This window comes from Sceloporus occidentalis, unplaced genomic scaffold, assembly GCF_023333645.1.
Source record: "Sceloporus occidentalis isolate IW3139 unplaced genomic scaffold, rSceOcc1.0.p SCAF_36, whole genome shotgun sequence".
Taxonomy (NCBI): domain Eukaryota; kingdom Metazoa; phylum Chordata; class Lepidosauria; order Squamata; family Phrynosomatidae; genus Sceloporus; species Sceloporus occidentalis.
The window spans coordinates 6,028,536-6,049,860 of record NW_028317016.1 but is presented as its reverse complement, the minus strand read 5'-3'; the positions used below and the strand labels follow the sequence as shown (position 1 = coordinate 6,049,860).

General features: G+C 39.9%; 1 protein-coding gene across 1 annotated transcript; it reads left to right on the top strand.

Moving 5' to 3' along the window:
* The first annotated feature begins 1,928 nt into the window (after positions 1 to 1,928).
* LOC149297889 (fibroblast growth factor 1-like) lies at positions 1,929 to 5,823 on the top strand. The gene is made up of 3 exons (XM_089488090.1): positions 1,929 to 2,097; positions 2,380 to 2,483; positions 5,629 to 5,823. Exons 1-3 carry the CDS (start codon positions 1,929 to 1,931, stop codon positions 5,821 to 5,823), a joined length of 468 nt encoding a protein of 155 aa, XP_089344216.1.
* Positions 5,824 to 21,325: the final 15,502 nt, after the last annotated feature.

The following is a 21,325-nucleotide window of genomic DNA, read 5'->3' as shown; positions in this document are numbered from 1 at the left end:
TATCAATGCTTTGCTGACAGCCAAGGTTTATGTGGTCAAGCTGGCAACTGGCAAAGCTTGAGCTCGGACTTTGAAGAGCTTCATCCCAAGCTTGGTTTGGGAATATCCCCATGAATGTTTGAATGCACACTCTCAAGGACCAACACACTAGAGAAGAAGGGGAGTTTGATCCAACCCACCTGTGGTTCTCTCTCCTCAACTTTTGTTGAGAAGGACTAGAACTCAACAGCTGTCTTTTCCTGCTGAATGCCTATACTGTGACTTGCTCAAGGAACAAAAATAGAGCCTTTAATCTGTTTAGACTCAACAATATGTGCGAAACTGTTTATATTCAGTTACAGTGTGGGACCTGTAGGTTTGCCCTCACCAATTAGAAATAAAGTGGACCACCATGAGAGTTCCAGTACACGGTACATATGGTTCCAGAGATTCCTTGTCCAATAAATGTTTGATGCCTCTTATAATGTGTTTTTACCAACTGCATCACAACACAGCACAATTAAACTACTTTTGAAACACACAACAAATAAGACATATGGCCGCCATATTGTTTATTTGTTGACTCGTGGAATTGAAGATTGAATTTGTTTTCAACTGTAAAGGATAATAATCATAAAAAGTAATATCTTAAGAAGTAAATGTTTAGCTATAATGCTACTGTTGTTTGGCGTTGTGTGATATTCATACAGAATGCCCAGCTTCCTCGTAACTGCGTGTTTTAGGATTTTACCAATGCTGTGAAACGTACGATACTAGTAAAATTCACCTTAATGTTACATCACACTAGCACAGCTCCAAAAAATGAATCTTTAATTTGCCCAAATGAATTACGTAATATATAACCCAAATAATAAGAATGAACACGGAAAAAACACTGCATATATGACTAAGGCTCACTGCATGGTAAAGCAACTTTATCTCAGCCTCCTGGTTCCAGTGAAATATTTCACTACACTATGCTGCTTCTTTGAACCGGATCTCTACAGCAGATAAACCTCAGATAAGCAAAAATCGAAAACGTCCTCAATAACCAATTTCCCACTTACTGACAGTTTTGAACTCAATCCTTTACAAAATCCGGGGTTCTGCAGTGTGTCAGTGTACGCTGTGGATAAGAAATGGATGTGGCTTCTAGGAATAGTCGCATATACTGTATATATAAAGTTAAACATTGACTTGGGTAGAAAGAGAAAACAAACAAAGCCTTGTGTGAAGTACATAAAGTGCTGGTAATCTGGGGCATCTGGGTAATACTATTTTGATGATATTATATCTATATATATATATATTTACAAGGTATAGAGGATTGTATTTTCCATAGCCTGGTATTGGGATCCTCTAGGAGTCTGCATGTTTAATCGTTAATGTGATCTTGATGACCCTTGTCTTTCCTTGCTAGGTTGTAGAACAACTCCTGTTTAAAGAACTTACCGATATACACTAACTTGTAACATGCAGACTGCACACACAGCTAGTTTATATCTTCAGTAAAGTGAACCAATCAATTGAGAATAAACATTACCTAACAAGGATAGGGTTAAAGAAGACCATGATGAGCTTCAGTCTTCAGTCGGTTGACCTTTGGCCCTAATTACAAACAGAACTGATGACTTTAATGTGGGGCAAGACCTGGCAACAGGAAGAAGGCTAGTAAAACACTATCAGGTGGACTGAAGCATCTATAGATGGTAATACCTAATGCCAGAATCACTGAAATAAACTGGGTAATAAAGTGGGTAACCCGCAGTGTTTCAGCAGAGGTGCTTTTGTTTAGCATAGATTGAATTTATTCCCACTAAAAGTCATTCAACCAAATGCCGAGTTACAGGTGTCACGGACGGCGGTAAGCACCTTTTTACTGAACAAATTGTTATAAGGATTATTGTCTTGCAGTGTTGAAAACTCAGCTCTGCTGAGGAAATTAGAAAATGTCGGAGGGCGATATCACAACCTTTGCTGCCTTGACTGAGAAGTTTGACATTCCCATTGGCAATTACAAGAAACCTAAGTTATTGTACTGCAGCAATGGAGGATACTTCTTGCGCATCCTTCCAGATGGTGTGGTGGATGGAACAAGAGACAGAGAAGACCTGCACAGTAAGCCGCTTGATTTTGATTTCTGTCACTGTGCATTTTAATTGCAAACTCAGCACTAATTATTACCTATTACGTGTTTCCTAGATATGCGGTTGCATGTATTATTAATTTTCCTTTGAAATGGGAAAACAAAATGTACAAGCTTTAAGTTTAGTTGCACAATATAACACATGGTAATGCTGGTTGACAACAATTTAGAAGAATCTGTAATTATGTATACGCAATTGCTCTGTGTATACTTTTTTGCTAAAGTAACTAAAGTTTATTCTTCTCCTTATGCAGTTAGGTTAAAGTTACATGCAGAAAACCCCGGTGAGGTATGCATTAAGAGCACTGAAACGGAGATTTATTTGGCCATGGACTCCAGTGGACTTCTGTATGGATCTGTGAGTAAAGAAAAGTAACTTGTCTAATCGAAAATGTCACAGAATCAATAAATGTGGGAAGCGATTGAAGACTTACAGGCAGAATTTCTCAATATGAAACCAGAACTTTAATCATTGCCCGAGACAAGTGTACTTTACTGGAATTGTGTCTATTAATAATGCTCATCTAATTGTGAGGTTTTATGGAGTTTAATGTATAAGCACCCCTATAACAGGCACGTCATCTTGAGTATTGTGATTTAAACTGGGCAGTGCTTAAAGCAAAGGTCCAATCATACCAGACTTGCTGCGCTACCATTGGCTGTTGTGTTGCTAAGCATTTCAGGTCTCATGGTGAGATGTGTTTTTGCTTGCAGGGAAGTCATTGATGGAGCTGAGAGACCTGTTGGAGAGGGCTGGGGAACTCACTAAAGATAGCAGGGAGGTCTAGTAGATAGAACCAGGAGACCCATCTGGAAGGTGGGGACGAGATGGGGGATGGGCAAGAGACAAATTACCGTCAATTATAAGACGACCCTGATTATAAGACGACCCCCCAAAATCTGAATATTAACTTAGGAAAAAAAGAAAAAGCCTGAATATAAGACGATCCTAAAGGAAAAAAGTTTTACCAGTAAATGTTAATTCATGTAAACTATTTTTTTAAAGAAAAGCTATGATTGAGAAAAATATTTTTTTTGTTTTTATTTCCTTGTATTTTCCAACCTGTCCCCCAGTTACGCACATCTGCCCCCTGGCTTGCCACACCAATATGGCACTGTGGCCCGAGATATGCCTTTTAACCCTCTATATGCCACTGTGTCCCATGGTATGCCTTTTGACCCCCTATGTGCCACTCTGCCTCAAGAAATGCCTTATACCCCTATATCCCATTCTGGCATTTAGGGGGTTAAAATGCATATTATGGGGCAGAGTGGCATATAGGGAGGTATAAGGCATTCCAGGAGGCAGAGTGGCATTAAGGGAGTTAAAAGGCATTGTATAGAGCACTCTGCCTCCAGAAATGCCTTATACCCCTATATGCCACTCTGGCATTTAGGGGGTTAAAAGGCATATTATGGGGCAGAGTGGCATATAGGGGGGTATAAGGCATTTCAGGAGGCAGAGTGCTCTATTAAATGCCCCCTTAACGCCACTCTGCCTCCTGAAATGCCTTATACCTCCCTAAATGCCACTCTGCCCCATAATATGCCTTTTAACCCCCTAAGTGCCATATAGAGGTATAAGGCATTCCATAAATGCCCTATGCCCCCATTTAACACGCACACACGCACACACACACACACACTTACCGGTGCTTCCAATTTCCTGCTGTATTGCCGGGGCAGCGGGTTGACGTCTCGTTCCGCTGCAGCCGGAAGGAGGTGGAGTTGGCAGCGGGGGTTTGTCTGCGTCCGTCGCGGATACCTTTCCCGGCTGTCAGAGATCAGAGTTCCCCGCACCGGTGCGGGGAACTCTGATCTCTGACAGTCGGGGAAGGTATCCGCGACGGACGCAGACAACCCCCGTTGCTAGGCACACCTCCTTCCGGCTGCAGCGGACGTTGTCTACGCGGATCGCGTAGACGTCAACCCGTTGCCCCGGCAATACAGCAGGAAAGTGTGTGGGGGGAGACAGGAGGATCCAGGTCCCCTGCAGCGGTTCGGGGGATCTGGATCTTAGTCTCATAATCAGACCTCTATTTGAGGTCTGATTAGAAGACGACCCCGATTAGAAGACCAGGGGTATTTTTCAGAGCATTTGCTCTGAAAAAAACCTCGTCTTATAATCGAGCAAATACGGTAGTTTTGTCATCACTATATAGAGGGTCCCATGGTATATGAGACAGAGCTGATATATTAAGCACTATATGACCAACAATTTGTGGACACCTCACCATCACACCTGAATAAGCTTGTTGAACATCCCATTACAAATTCAAGGACATTAATATGAAGTGTGCCCCCCCCCCCCATCTTGCTGCTGTAACAGCCTCTGCTCTTCTGGGAAGGCTTTTCCAAACTCATCAGACTATGTCTTTATGGACCCTGCTTTGTACACAGGGGCACTGTCATACTAGAACAGGAAAAGGCCTTCCCCATACTGATGCTACACAGCTGGAAGTATACATTTGTCTAAAATGTCATTGTTTGCTATAGCATTAGCATTACCCTTCATTGGAAGTAAGGGCCCTAGCCCAAACCCTGAAAACAGCCCCAAGGCCATTATCCCTCCCTCAGCAAACTTCACAGTAGGCCCTATGCATTCCAATAGAATTCTCCTGGCATCCACCAAACCCAGATTTCTCAAGCAGACTTCCAGATGGCGAATCATGATTCATTACTGATCCAGAGTCCAGTGCCAGTGTGCTTTACACCATTTCAGCTGATGCTTGGCATTGTGCATAGTGATCTTTAGCTTGTTTGCAGCTGCTTGTACATGGAAACCCATTTCATGAGCACAGTGCTCAAGCTGATGTTGCTTTCAGGGGCAGTTTGGAATGCTGTAGTGAGTGATGCTACAGAAGAAAAGTGACTTTTTATGTGCTATGTGCCTCAGAACTAAGTGGCCCAGTGGCTGAGCTGGTGGCATAGATGCTTCCACTTCACAATAATAGCATTTACAGGGAACCGGGGCAGAACTAGCACATTTTACAAACTATTTTGTGGCAAAGGTAACATCCTATGACAGTGCCATGTTTAAAGTCACTGAGCTCTTCATATTGGTTGGTCATAAAGTATACATGATATATATATATATATAGTCTCCCAGTCCCTGCTGACATCAATACACTAGTCATGCCAATCTATGTTTACTTGTAGAGATTTTCAGGACATACAAAATATACGCAAGGCCAATATGATTCTTAGAAGAAATCTGCTGTTTGCTGGAGTGGCTCTATTAACAGCAATGCACCTCCCTAATGTGAAAGAAAATGCAAAAAAAGCACATTTTATATAAATACCAGACAGACCCACAGCAGGAAGCCCAGAGTAACATTGGTTTTAAGTGCTGACCAACACCAACTATTTTCCTAGCCAGAGTCTAACTGTAGTTCAGCACTCTGCTCCAACTTTGCTAAATATAACACCAGAGATTTGTTTTCCCACAAGCAGTAAACTATGAGTCGCCTTAATGCTTTTTTTCTTTCTACTTCTCCAAAAAGCTGTCTCTGAATGAGGAATGCCTGTTCTTGGAGACTTTAGAGGAGAATCACTATAACACGTATAAGTCGAAGAAGTATGCAGAGCTTAACTGGTTTGTTGGCATTAAGAAGAACGGGACAAGCAAACGTGGCTCACGGACTCACTATGGCCAAAAAGCCATACTCTTCCTACCTTTACCAGTGTCAAGCGACTAAGAGATTTCAACCAAATTACCACGCAGTTTATGATTTTGTGTAATACTGTTGCATGTGCCATTGCTGTAAATAATTATATTACATTTAAAGACCAATGCTCTGATCAGTGAATGGCAAAAAATTGCAGTCTGGCAGAACGGCATTTCTGACCACTTGGGAGTATTCCTGTTCACAATGAATATAAAGCTGTTTAGTCATATGTGCTTATCTACTCGGTGAACTAGAAACAGAAAGGACTACATACATATTTTAAAATATGTTTTAACTCTGTCTTAATTTATGATTTTCAGCAATAACTGTTTTAAGGGGTTTCAAAGGCGATAAAAACCTGAAAGCTGATCAACTAGTTGGCGATGCCTTCCTCTCTATCAGAGATCAAAGGTTGGCATTTCAAGAGTCTTTACTTAGGTTCATAGAACCTGCATTTGATCACTAGAAGATATGGGTTTATTATGTCATTCATTCACATAAACATGCACATCATATGACCTTACATTTCGATTTTACAACTCTTAACCTAAGCCATGTTTAATTACAAATAATTTTAACAGGGGTTATGCATAAGAAGTGATTCTGGTCCAAAGTTTGAAAAGTACTCTTATCATTAAATGTAATAGTCCATTCAGCAGGAGAACTTCATTTTTCCAAACTTTGCACCAAGCACACCTTTTATACGTCACCCCAAATAACTTTTCCAATTTTCAAGAAATGAGTGGACCAATGATTAAGCTCCTGGTCGCTCGCTTACTAACTGCATGACATGTCTACTCCATCTCACTATGTTACCAGCTCTTGGAGTGGGATTGGATGTCAACAGTCATAATGCCGTGAAACATTCCCACCCACCATGTTTTTATGTATGCCGCTGGATCAACAGTATAACTATGAAGGTAATTTTAACACATCTGTATTTAAAATGTATCTAATAAAGTATTTTGCACTCAAGACAGACGTAGGATGTGGCATTGATGAATGACATCATATATCAGCACTTCACTTAGTGATCCAAACATCATCAGAGAGAAAAGTAAGCAGTAGACATGTGTTGAGCCGGGGTCCACCTACCCATGTGTAAGGGTGGTCTTAACTGCTGGAATGAGAAGGTGCACTCTATTAAGTCATAAATCTAAATCTAATATATACCTATGCATGCATTCCAATGGATATATGCATCATCGTAAATCCAGATAAGTGGGAGATGTACCGCTGTTGCTTTTATGAAACTATACACTAAAGCTTATTAAAAGAAGAATGAGAATTAATTAGAATACACCTTAAGGGAGACATACTTGATTGCTCCGTGCTTATTAATGACCTCATAATGATACAATCTAAAAACAACCCTTTTGTCCATGTATAAGTAGTAAACTTAACCAAAGACATTCCATGTTGGTCTAAATGCAGCTGTCTGGCACTGTAGATATTTCAATAATGTGCTTGGAATATGTTTTCTGTACTTTCATTGAAACTTGTTGTATGTCCATTTTGACTGTGATGTGTGAGTTCTCAAACTACTGTAGAATAATCAATGCAAACCCTAAAAAAAATTATAGTTTGTATAACATATATTATTAGAATATGTAATTAATGAGGACAATATAGTAATGTTATTCATATAGAACTACCATCTATTTAAAAAAAAATGTTTTTAGTTAAATTCCTTGAAACCTGACTATGACTTAAAAATAAAATACGTTCTGCAAAATGGACTTCAATATGGTGCATGGAAAAGGGGATTATGAGAAAGATGTTTGTGCTGTTTAAAAAAATATATTCCAGCGATAAATATTTAGATAAATGGGACATAATCTTGTTGTTGCTGCTTAAACTTATACCAGACCATCTGTATTATTTCTCTATGTTTTTATTGTTTGTTTCTATTTATTTAATGGGACTGCATTAAAATGTTTATTTATTAAAAACAAATTGCTAAATAGAGAACCATATAATTAAAATGACTATACAATTCAGACAATTGTGTTTTTTATTTTTTTATTATAAATTAGTTATTCCAGTATGGTATGGTTTGTGACCGCAGGTAAAGACCGGCTCTACAAAAGTGCTAGTTAGACATCTCAAACACAAGCGTGCTTCGGATGTCTTTTGCTACAGGATCAATGCTGGTGGACTTCAAAATGATACTGTATATTTAGACATTATATGAGTTACGGGGTAGGCAGATACATTCTTGCAAAGTAAATGCCCCCTTAACAACAATGACTTCCACAAGCCTTGTCACAGATGCCGGTGTATGGGTACAAACACTTTGCCTATGCCTAGTTCCATCTTGGTGTACATTAGGATGTAAATCAATGTCTCACAATTTAATTTAAGGTATCATTTGGTTCAGAGCTGGTCCCAACTTATAATACCTTCTTCATAGTATTGATAATAATAATAATAATGTCCCAATAAAAAAGCTGAAGGAAACACACAAAGGAAACTGTAGGACTGGGTCACTATTATGATTAGATTCTAGAATTACAGCCAGGCCAACAATAACCTGCCCTTAGCACTGAGAGAGTTACTAGTATCTGCAATTCATTCACTGGTATTAAATAACATTTACTATTTTCATTGGGTTTTTTTCTGCAACCTGTAAAAAAAAAACTCACTCTGGAAAAACTAATAACTGGACTTTGGCTCTTTATTGTGGAAATGGGATTTCTCATTTTTATCACCATCAACCTAAAGTAGAGAGGAGGTGGTTGCAAGTCTGGAACAGATTTTGTGCTGCCAGATATTTTGTTACATGTCGGGTGGTTGGAAATTGGAGTGTAGCTGCCAACTAAAGCAATGGGGGTGAGCTTTTTAAATCAATTTAAGTGGGAGCTGGACATATTTTTGGACAGAAGGAGAGAAGTAAGGGGCACAGTGACTATTTTAAAGAGTAGTTAAAGAGTAAGGATATTGGTCATATCCTGAAATATAGCGTGTTCTATATTTGTAGCCGTACCAAGTAAAACTATTATAATCTACACCAGAAAGTGACACTTACAAGACATTAAAGTGATAATGTGCTAAACATGCCAGAAAAATTAGTCATTTACTGAATTAGGCTTTTTTTTTACAATGATCTGCTGTCAGGAAATGTCCTTGTCGTGCTTTACTTTCTTCCAGATAATATGAACCCTAGAATATACGCTGGGTAGTGAGCACTTTCCATGATTGCCATGGCATACTCATTCAGATGCCATAATTCAGCTAGCAACTTCCATAAAGATATTCCATACCATTTCACTTTTCCTATTCTTTGTGTGGTAATGCTGATGTCAGGTTCAAAGAATGGGGCTATGTGACACACTTCCAGAAGAACGCGAAGACCTGTCTTTGTAGAAGGAATGGCTTACAGGCGAGATTTGGCTCATATTGTGCTGAACTTTGGCTTGCACACGTCTTCTGATTTTTAGCAGGGCTACTCCTGGTTGGTAGCACAGTTCCCAGGATAAGCGGGAATGTGTTGCAGGCAAATATCATTTTTGTCTATCTGTACCACCCATGTTTGGAAGGATGGTTATGTAATTATAATTGAGATTAGGAGGCCATGTGGGCATTGCTTAAATGGGACAATATCAGTCATTAACCTGACAGCTTATATGATGGGACACTTTTTGCATGCAGAATAGATTGGCAAGGTACATGTCCATGAGCAGTATGCATTTTAAACCACCTGTGCAGGGTAAGACAGCTGCCTTGGGGTACATGAAACAGGGGGCACATGTGTAGAAGTCAGTCTGAAACCTGTTAGGAGCACGATGCAAGCCTCCACAATGCATGGGGGACATGCCCAAGAAATCTATGCCTACATGAATGCATAAAACATGAATGGCGTATGCCCTCTGTAGTGCTAGGGCACTATTTAGTCGAGAACCAGCATCGCACCTGTGCAATGCAAGTACTTCCAATGTTTCGAAATTATGAAGAACCAGATGACAATGTTCAGGTCCCAAATCGGGACAAGTCCCACCAAATGTGCTTCTTGAGACATTCCTACATGTAAACCAACCCATACAAACACATACATACATACATTTTTACATACTGGGACTGTCAATGACAATAAGGGACTCATAGTATAGCTGATTCATAGTCTACTAATTTAATGATGTATGAGCAGGCCCAACAGCACTCCATATTCACCCGATCCACCGCTCCAGTAGCAGATCAGGTGCTGCAGTGTTTTGCCACCCGCTGTATACAACCGGCCACACACCAGAATATAAAAAGTTAACTCAGTGGCCACAGTTACCTTATTTGAGGGGCGTTGGCCTTAAAGTACCAAGGCTTGCCTAGTCATCCTCAGGGTGGCCATTTATCTGAGCATCCCAACGGATGTTTTCTCACTTATATATCACAGCTAAAATCACTACTTCAATATAGGAGACGTCAAACATTCTTTGCCTCAGAAGATTTTACCTATGGGCTAGCATTATATACATTTGGTTTCTGACAAATCCCTGCAATAGAATAGAAACGTAGGAGTCTCGGTGTCAATTAGTTTAGAAAGTCTGGAAATGTTCTAATCTAGTTGACACTGAGACGCTTTTATGACTCCGAGTCATAAATGAATCAGTGCCATTTAAAATGGAAAGTAGATGGAAACAATACAGGGTCACAGTCTATTCAGTGTCACCCTTTTGATGCATCTTTAAGCATGTTTTAGTAAGCAAGTATCTTTTAATAAGTGATAAATACTGTAAAGATTTTTTGGTGTTTTATGAAATTTTTATAATGAGATATTGAAGAGAAAGTATGGCTTGTGAGTGTCACCCAGCCTTTTGTTCTATTTTACCCCATAAATGATTTTAGGTAAAATGTTCCAAATAGGTGCTAAACAAAGCATTAATGCAATTACATACATATGTACTGGGTGTACCCCATGAACAGTCCCTTGATTCCTTTGCCCATAAATCTGTTTTGGATTGCAGAAAATGGATTCAGTTACACTGAAACAGAAAATAATCAGGCCTGGTATTGCTATTGGTGCATATTTGGCATTAAGTGTCTGCCACAAAGCCTGATGCTGTCGGTCCCTGTTCTCACCTGGAGCAGAGACCACTGCCAGCACCTTCGGTGACATAGGGGGGAGAGCGCTACCCTTTTCTTTGCGCATTTAAAGTCTCTGTTAGATGGATGATGGATACATTTTCAGTATAGTACTCCTCTGTTATACATGGCTTGTGTGTCATTTCTGAGTTTGTGCTGGGGATGTGAAGGCCTAAACGAACGGAATCCATATGATCCAACAGATTAAGAGACTTAATAACTCTGAACAGCATTTTGGGACAGATTTAGTCTTGGCTTATAACCGGTATAAAATCATTGAGTGGGTACATAATACTACTTAGCACCTAGTAAAACCTAAGAACAAAATTTATAGCCACTTCAAAATAGACGCCAATGACAGTTTGTGAAAAGTCGGCAAAAGCTCTGAAGGCAGAATGGAAGTGTGTTTGCTCTTAAAGTTCTTGCTGGGACAAGGATGCTTAAATAAATATGTTGGTCGTGAACAAAATGCACAGGCGATTTAGGATATGTCTCTTTCTAAATACAACCAATAACATCTATATCCTGTGCATTGATATGTACAGTGACCTGGTAATTGGCTGTGATGTGACATCATTGTAAAGTGGCCTATTCAGTGACAGCCATGAGCCAATCAGAATAAAGCACTATATTTTGAGTTGTCGACACAGCTTTGAAGAGATCAGGGGCAGGATGAATGACATCATTTTTCCTCCTAGAAAAAAGTAATGTTTTGTTTGGGAATACAAAACAGACCTGGAAATGTGGAATTTAATAAAACATAAAATAAAGGTGGCTTTTTATTATACTATTAGTTTCCTTAAAATTAAGTATATAATATACCGGTATAATATGATATTTAATATAACATTTTAGGTATTCATTTACGTCACAGTCATTTTTTTAGATCAAGTTGTTTCCCAGCAATGTAAAACGATAAATTATTGCTAACATTTGATGGCACTGAATGTAGGTCTGCTTCAAGTTGCCTGAAAAACAACATGGCTGCCCCTGAATTTGTTTTAATGGATATGGTCTGAAGATGGCAAATACTAAGTTTTACTAAGTTAATGATCCTCTCATAGGCCTAACAGAAACATACAAGTGTACATTTCAGACTGGGTGTACATCTCGCCCAATCCATAAAAGAACAGTTGAAGGTTTTTGTATGGTTCGTGTAATTTGCTAGCCTATTCTTCCTCAGCAGCTGTGAGTTCTGAATATACCAGGTGCCCCATATTATATTGAGTAGAAAATATGTCAACAGCAAGACAAAGTCTGTTGTGTTTTCTAATGAGATAGTGAAGTGTTTCCCCTCCACAATCTACTTCAGTTTTAAAATAGCCAAAAGGGATAAGTCTTCCTTCCAGAAATTAGGCGTTTCCTTTCACCGATGGAGTTCCTGTCATTACTTTCATGCTTTTAAAGGCGCACTTTGTTCCTGGATGAACATGAATATGGTACATTCTGTAACCCGGGGACCATCTGTTCCAAAACTAGCAGTGCGGGTTTCGGAATCCTCCAAGGCTGATTTACTGGTAAATTGAAACAATGTAGAAATCTGGAATATGCCTTCAGCATCCAACAAAAAAGCTGGTGGAGAACATTTCAGAATCCAGTATTATAATGGCCCATGGGAGGTACTTATAACTGAAATCTGATGGTGAGAATAAAAAGTTGCTTAACAAGGTTTGAGATTTGCAGCTAATTTTTTTAAATGAAAAAATTAACAACTCCCTGTATTGGGTATCACAGAAACGAAAAAATCTCAAAAGAAGGTCACGTTAGGCTACAGTTGCCAGATAAATCCCACAACGTGTTAGTCTAACAGTTATTATTAGACAGCAGTTATAAACACAGCAAGCTTCTTCAGAAATTTACGGAAAACTTAATATTTCTGTAAAATAGCATGGTGTTGAAAATAACAGATATGGCATTGTCATATGATTTAAAGCACCATGATACAACATCATACCCTGGATGCGCAACAAAGCACTGAGAGAGGTCTGCTCCACCGGTACCCCATCACATAGTAGTAGTTAATTGATCCATTCTGGATTCCCATGTGACCGCATGCCGTACACTGTTGCCTGAGTGACTCTGCATGTGGACATCCCCCGAGGTTCTCAAACTGCCACCCACTATCTCATTCTCCAGTTCTGCTTTCAGTCCCCTCTCCTTATGCTCATCTAATCTCCTCCTCTACATCCATCTACCCTTTAACAAATACAAGGTGATGTTCTCCTTGGAGAGCTAAAACAAAACAGTAGCTGGTAAACACATAGACAACACATAACACATAACACATATTAAACATCCGTTTCTGTGTTATCAAGGAACACAAACAAAACCTTAAAAAATATATATTTAAAATACATGAATTCATAAGCAATTTGCAAATTAAAGTGGAAACACATTCTGAAGAATTAAAAGCACTTCTATAGGGAAATGGGCCCGCCAAGAATGTTTTCTGAAGCGACTGATCCCTTCTTGGCCACAGTGAGCCAAGATTTACTGAATGTAAGTTTATATCTGGTTATTCCTTCTGCGGAAGTTTAAAGGGCTGAGCGGCAGAAAGCTAATTCCAAATAAACGAATGGGATGCTTGCTGTATACATTTAACGTGATGTGTTATATTTCTGGAGGGTCCGATGCATTCCAGGCCTTCCATCTGTTGCAGCCTCTGTACTATGTCATATTTTAGCTCCAACAGGAAGGAAGGAATAATCCAGAGCAGCATATTGTATGTCACTGACTGTTTTCAGTTACCATTTGGCAGAATGGATCCACAACTGCTGAGTACTGAAAAAAACTGCCAACAATCTGCTTCCTAGCTTTTGTTTGTTTGCTTTACCGGGAAGTTCTGCATTAAATGGGGTTTCTTCTTCACCACTATCAGTCTGATGCAATAAGCAACTAGCTGATTTTTTAATTAACTCTTTGCATGCCCACTTGCTATGATTGCCTAAATGGTTATGAATAGGATTCCAAAATGTTACCGTGTACATCCCATGTTGTTTATATGTGTTACAATTTGTCTAAGAGTCTACATATCCGACTCGCCCAAAACAAGGCATCCCTGTGGTGTATAGTGTGTGTAAGTGCGCCTACTTTACTTCCTACTTTACATTGAAATTTCGGCCCATAATAGTATTGACCATGAAATTTAACCAGCACTGCTAAGTGGTGCTAAAAGGTGCATTCACCAATACGAGCCCTTAAACACTTCATCAGGTTTTGTTCAATGGATAGCAGTGACGGTATTGATTTTTCCATAGTAAATGAATGGTAGACATTTCTAAAAAGCCTCTTTGAATGGTAACTTTCACAGCTCACCTCGCGTTTCTCACACATAGCTAATCCCACTTCCCCTGAAGCAAGGTTACTTGTCGGAAATATCAAGTATGGTCTTTTAAACAAAACGTTCCTTTTTGCACAGGCTAATAGTGTAAGAATTGCAGTGCTGTTTACGAGCGAATGAATTCTACAAATGAAGACACCATTCTTGCCTTCAGATTTTATTTATTCATTTTAATTAGAGAACAATGACTGGGACAATTTTACACTCAATTTTAAGCACAAAAGAACAGCAAGCTCCTCTAAAGTTTATTACCGGGGTTTGTAAAATGCTTTGTCTGAAGAACTAGGGGATTTCAGTAAATGTATTTAACCGTGTATTAGAAAATGACACACACACATTTTAAACATGTACTGTGCATTTGGTAAGTAATATCATGAATGTTTTTGGAGATTTACAATTATGTTTAAACAGTTTTAGGGTGTATAATAAATTCTGGTGTGGGTAGGTTTCAGTTTACATACAACTGTGTATTATATTCTATATTATATTGTTTATTTGCCAGTAAATATACTGTTTTATTTATATAGAATCATATCTCAGATAGGGAAAGTCAAGCAGTTCTGGGTTATAACTTAAATACCACCCTGCCAAAAGAACGTTTTCAGTCCTTCCATGTAGATAATTTTAACTATCCATTTTAACATGACTACTCACCTACTCATGATGCTCCGAAAATCTTCTCTCTTCTCCAGCAGTCTGTAGTCATCGAGACTACTGAGGGCACAAATGGCACCCAACATTCCATACAGAAACCATAAGTAGTGTCTAACATCTACAAAGGCTGTCACTGCTCATTTTGTCCTGAGTTTGGCTTAGAGCTGTGACACTAGAGTGCTTTTAAGAAGAAATGTCAGCCTATGCGCACAGAGGGAATCAGGAAGTAGGGACACCTATAGAAAACTTTGGGTGTTCCCCTTCAACTGTCCCTAGGAAAGGTAAGGCTGGCACCTTCACATACCATGCCATAAGTGGTTTACACTAAATGAACCAAAGTAGGTGGACACCTGACCATCACACCTATATGATAAACATCCCTTTCCAAAGCCATGGGCATTAATATGGAATTGTGTCCAACCTTTGCAGCTATTAAGACTCTCCAGTCTCAACTCTTCTGGAAAGGCTTTTCACAAGAGTTTGAACCTTTGGGAATTTGTGCCCATTCAGCCAAAAGAGCATTTGTGAGGTCTGGCACTGATGTTGGACAAAGTTTTCCAATTCATCCCAAATGTGTTCAGTAAAGTCAAGGTTTGGGCTCTGTGCAGACCGCTCGAGTTTGTCCACAATAAACCGATCAAATCATGTGTTTATGGACTTTGCTTTGTGCGCTGTGTCACAGACATGCTAAAACAGGTGCCACAAAGTTGGAAGCATACAATTGTCTAAAATGTCTTTGTATGCTGTAGCATTAGCATTACCCTTCATTGGAACTAAGGGGCTGCGTTACCAAAACCTTACAAATAGCCCCAGACCATTATCCCTCCTTCACCAAACTTTACAGTATGCACAATTAATTCTGATTTGTGGGGTGCCAAAACTAGACTCGCCCCATCAGACTTCCAGAAAGCGAAGTGTGATTCATCACTCCAGAGAACACCTTTCTACTGCTCCAGTGATTATATGCTTTACACCACTCCAGCCAATGCTTGGCATTGTGCATAGCTTGGCTTTTGTGCAACTACTCGGACATGAAGCTCCCGATGTCCGACAGTGCAACACATTTTCACAAATTCACTTTGTACTTGAGCTGTTGTTACTTCTAGAGACTCCCACTTTGCAATAATAGCACATAAAGTGGACCAGGGCAGATCTAGCAGGGCATACATTTCACAATGGTGGCCTCTGTTGCCACGTTCAAAGTTACTGAACTCTTCAGTATGACCCAGTCTACTCCCAATATTTGTCTATGGAGATGGCTGCCTATGTGTTTGATTTTATACACCTGTTGGCAATGGATGTGGCTGAAACACCTAAACTCAATAATTAGGAGGGTTGCCCACATACTTTTGGTCATATGGTGTATGTAAACATGATCTTAAGAACTTTTTTGAGGCAGTAACTATTATCTCATTTTTAATAGTATTGGTACTAGTATTGTTCTTGAGTTATATGAGAGGATTGGTACCCACTGGTCTCTAAATTCCCTTCGTAAAATCCAAATACAGAAAAGAAGGTTCTTTGACATAATCAGTAAGCACCAGTAAGGTCACAAAGCCTATTTCTTGTGTAAAAGCTAGTGCAAAGTTCAAAAGTGCTTCTAGCCATCCATAGGAGCATTGCTATCCCCAGTGTGAGCGGTCAGAAACTGGGTGAAGGGTGCTCCCTTGCTTGGAGATTGAGGACAACCACCTGTAGCATCTGAAAAGCAGGGTTTCACCCAGAGACTAGGGGTGAAACCAGGTAATTTTCCAACTCTGCAACACACTCACAGGATTCGTTAAGGTTGTCACAAGGCACTCTCTACCAATGTCTATTTGCCTCCCTTTCATTGCAATAGTGAGACCTTCTGTGTTGTTCCTATGATAAACTGGCAACATTTTAAAATGAAATCCAGAAACATTTTTAACAGTTTATTTATACAATTTAAAAAACATTATAAGAAATGCCAAATATACACTGTATTTGGTGGAACTAAAAAGAAATACATAATAAAAAAATAAATAAATAAAAACAATTTGTTTGAGATTTATAATGTTTTATTATATTCCATATCATTTTAATGAAATAATTTGACAAATATATTTAGTTTACGTTTTAAGCAAAAAAACATACTTTTGAGATATAGGATTTCCCTTTAGGCTAGTAAAATAATTGGCAGAAGTAAGCTAAAGTACGCTAAGGGGGCTAAAATGATTTAATCTAATTAGGAAATATACTAAAAGCACAGACCCTTTTTAGTTTGACACTTCCTATGTACAGGAACATATAAAATTAATATAGCTCAAGTATTAAGCCCAGGGTTTGGGTTCAATTATTGTACAATACAATACCGAAATCGAAAAATATGCTTTAAAAACAATTTATTTGCATAATAAATCTAACATTTATGATAAGGTTAGGTGAAAGGGATAAAAAGAAATGCAATTGGTTTTCATGGCACAAAAATATAGCACCAGTTGGAGTAGTAACGTTATAGAGGAGCAAAAGCAACCCAACATGGGTTTTGGCCTGTTACACTATTAAAACACTATAATCTGTTGTTAATGATCCGGTAAGTTATAAAAGGTTTAGGACTTTGGGAATTGTTGTTCACAATGGACAGGGATTTTAAATAAACTATGCGACACTAATAGTAGGTATAGCTGGTAGGGATGTGATGTGTGAAGGATGTGGTTTGGAAGTCAAGCTATTAGAAGACTGGTGATATAAAATATGAGGGAAAGTGAGAGAGGGAGAGAGATAGGGAGAAAAGAGCAAAATCAGGCACATAGTTTAGTAATTTCAATAATACTAATAAGCATAAAATGAAGTGCTTGTAGTGAAACAAGACCATCCTTGCCATACAACGGTCATAAGGGCCATATGCGTTCAGATTTCTTTTCTGTGTACCAGGAAGTCTGGATTTGTTTGGAAGGTCAAAGGGTTACATTTCACGCCACAATTGAAATTCGATCATTTTTTTTGCAAGAAAAGTCAGAACGTTTTACAGATGATCTTCATAATGAAAAAGAAATATTAATCGACTCAAATATTTATTAGACTTATATGTGTTTTAGCAATCATCGTATCCACGTATTATTCCGCTGAGGGAAACTGAAGCTAAATTACAAGTGGATTGTTTACAGTGGGAATTAACACAGGTGCGGGAACGCTACAGCTTTTGGTGTCGGTTTGGACGTTAGGAAAAGTCTGTTCTCCGTCTGTGCTATTACGTTTGACCCTTACATCGGCACAGCTGCAGCACAGGTGCAAGCTATTTGGTAACAACACGCTCATTCCTGGCAGTGTACAGATGTTGTACGTGTTATGGTTTACTGACAAAAGACACTTCTCTTGTTGAATATTTGTGAAAGACATTTTGTTTTTGCTTTTTTATTTAGTGTTACAAGAAGGAACCTCGCACATTAGTAACACCCGGGGATATGCCTATTTGTTTTCAAAACAAGCTCGTTCAAGAACCATTGATATATAAGAAGCAATAGAAAGACTCAGTAGACAACAGGGTGGCCACAACAGCATGGACACCCTGGGCCCCTCTACACTTTATATATATATAAACTCGCAGGAGAGGATTGATAATTCCATTACAAATCATGCATGGTGTAGGACAGTACTTTATATGTGCTTGTCAGCAACATGTGAAATCTATAGGTGTTCTTGAAACAACAGCCAATATGGTGAGCCTAGTAGAGAAATGGTTAACCTAGCCATCCAGGTATATCAACAACCCAGGATTAAGGGATCGCCACATTGTGCTCCAGTAAAGAAATTCATAACACCAGGCTAAATGAACTAAATGTTGCATTTTTTTAAAAAATTTAAGAAAAAGAATATACCTCTTCCTCTGTGGTCTAACGATTCTTGCCACTGATTGACTGCTTGAAGCAATGAATCAGTGGCAGGAAAGCGCCCCCATTGAAATATATGCGATTGCTTGACGCACATGTGAACAACGATTGCTGAGCCAGTGCATGTTCAACACATCTCCGGCACAGAAAGTACCCCTCCGTGCATTTGCAAGAGGGACACCACATACATTTATAGGGACCTCTCAGATGTTGCATGCATTAAAGTGCATACAATAGCTGGACTGTGCCTTTAAATTCCTCTTCTCAGAACCTCCATAGTTATTTCTCACCAATAAGTTATCTGCCACCTTTAATTAAGTTAATGTTTGTTGTTGATTGCAGCCTCTGTAATAATGGGCGTAGCATTAAAAAAATCTGGGGGATAGCAGTTTTACTGGTAGGGTATACCTGACCATTTCACCAACAGGGATTTTTATGACATTGCATTATAAATACATAGACATTAATATGTAGTTGGCCCCCCTTTTCCACTCTTCTGGGAACGATTTCCACAAGATTTTGAAGAGTTTCTGTGGGGTATTTTTGCAACCATTCCTTTATGGACCTTGTTTTGTACACTGGGGCACAGTCATGATGGAATAGAAAAGGACCGTCCCCAAAACTGTTCCCGCAAAGTTAGAAGCATAGTGTTGTCCAAAATGTCTTGGTATATCCCCTTCAGCTCATAAAACGTTCTACTGGATGAATGGGAGAAAATTTCCACAGAAACAGAAAAATCTTACAACCACAGATGGACCCCGCTGGACACGACCACAGAGACTACTATGATGTATTGAACACTTGAATAACATACACACACACACACACACAATAATACACCCCAAAACATTCCCACCCTAATATACCTAGACACATGACCACCATAACACACCTTGAAACATACTAACATACCCATAAAAACAGATGTGCACAATAACATACCCACAAACATATGCTATCATACCCAGACACACATTCAAACACATCCTTCACTTACACTGCCTACCCCTAGATTTAACACGTGGCGCTTTGTATTAGTGATGTCCTAGACCAAGTAGCAATATTCTCTTGTGTCCAAATGCTACATACAGTGACACACACACTAATTTTAACCAGAAATAGGCCTGGATTTAACCCTAGGTGCCCCTGAGTGCCTGCTCATACACACATATGCACTGCTCTTACGCATGCCTGCCCACAAAAACACATATCTACGCTGCAATTGCCTGCACATACACACTTGCCAGTACTCACACATATGCACTACCCTTATACACGCCTGCCCAAACATACATAAACTGCTCACACACACATGCCTCCCCATAAATATACACTGCCCTTGCACATACTTACACAGACGTATACACTATAAGACAAATACACTCCTTATATACACACATATACACTGCCCATACAGACATACACATATACACTGCCCATACACATGTATGCACATACACTGCCCTTATATGCGCGTGCCCATATACACACATATACACACCTGCCCTATACATACACACATATATGCCTGCCCAAGTGCCCATACACATTCATAAACATTGCCCATGTACATGCCTCACCATATATATATGCACACACACACATATCTAACATCAGACCCCCCCTTCGTTTTCCACATCAGACCCCCCCTTCGTTCTCCACATCAGACCCCCCCTTCGTTTTGCACATCAGATCCCCCCTTCGTTTTGCACATCAGACCCCCCTCGTTTTGCACATCAGACCCCCCCTCGTTTTGCACATCACACCCCCCTCATTTTGCACATCACCCCCCCCCTCATTTTGCACATCAGACCCCCCCCTTCGTTTTGCACATCAGACCCCCCCCTTCGTTTTGCACATCAGACCCCCCCCCCTTCGTTTTGCACATCAGACACCCTCCCTTCGTTCTTCACATCTCTTACCTTTCTCTTCTTCCTTTCTGCTTTCTCTTCCTCGTTTCCTTCTGGTTTGCCGCTCTAGTGCAGTGCAGCTGCGCACAGCTGTTTATGCTGAGCGCCGGGGCTGGGATATAAACGTCATATACAGTAGCGTTCCTAGCGGGGGGCACCGCACCGGATGCCGCTCATCAGGGGGGTGCCAACTTGCCGGCACCTGGCACCCCTCCAGAGACAGACAATAATGTCTGCCGCTGGAGGAGTAGGCTCGCAAGGGAGCGGTACCCTTGAACCCGGCTTAAAATCACTCAAGGGAGCCAGAGGTCTGTTAAAGACCTCCGATACCGCTACCTTGAGATCTGCACGGCAACAGCTGCCGTGTGCCGGGGTTTGTTGTCAGATCCCGGCGCACAACACTGAAGCCGCGCCCACCGCTGTCCGTGTCCTCTGAACCGGAAGAAGACAGAAGAACTGAAGAAAAGGAGCGAAGAGGAGGAAAAGAAGGTGTAAGGGGAAAAGAGGAAAGGTAGGAAAGCATTCAGTGAGAGTAACAGTGACAGCGGAGGTATTTGTGGATTGGTATATGTGTGGATTGGTATGTGTGGATTGGTATGTGTGGATTTTTATGTGTGGATTGGTAAGTGTGGATGGGTAACTGTGGATTGGTATGTGTGGATTAGTATATGCGGATTGGTATGTGTGGATTGGTATGTGTG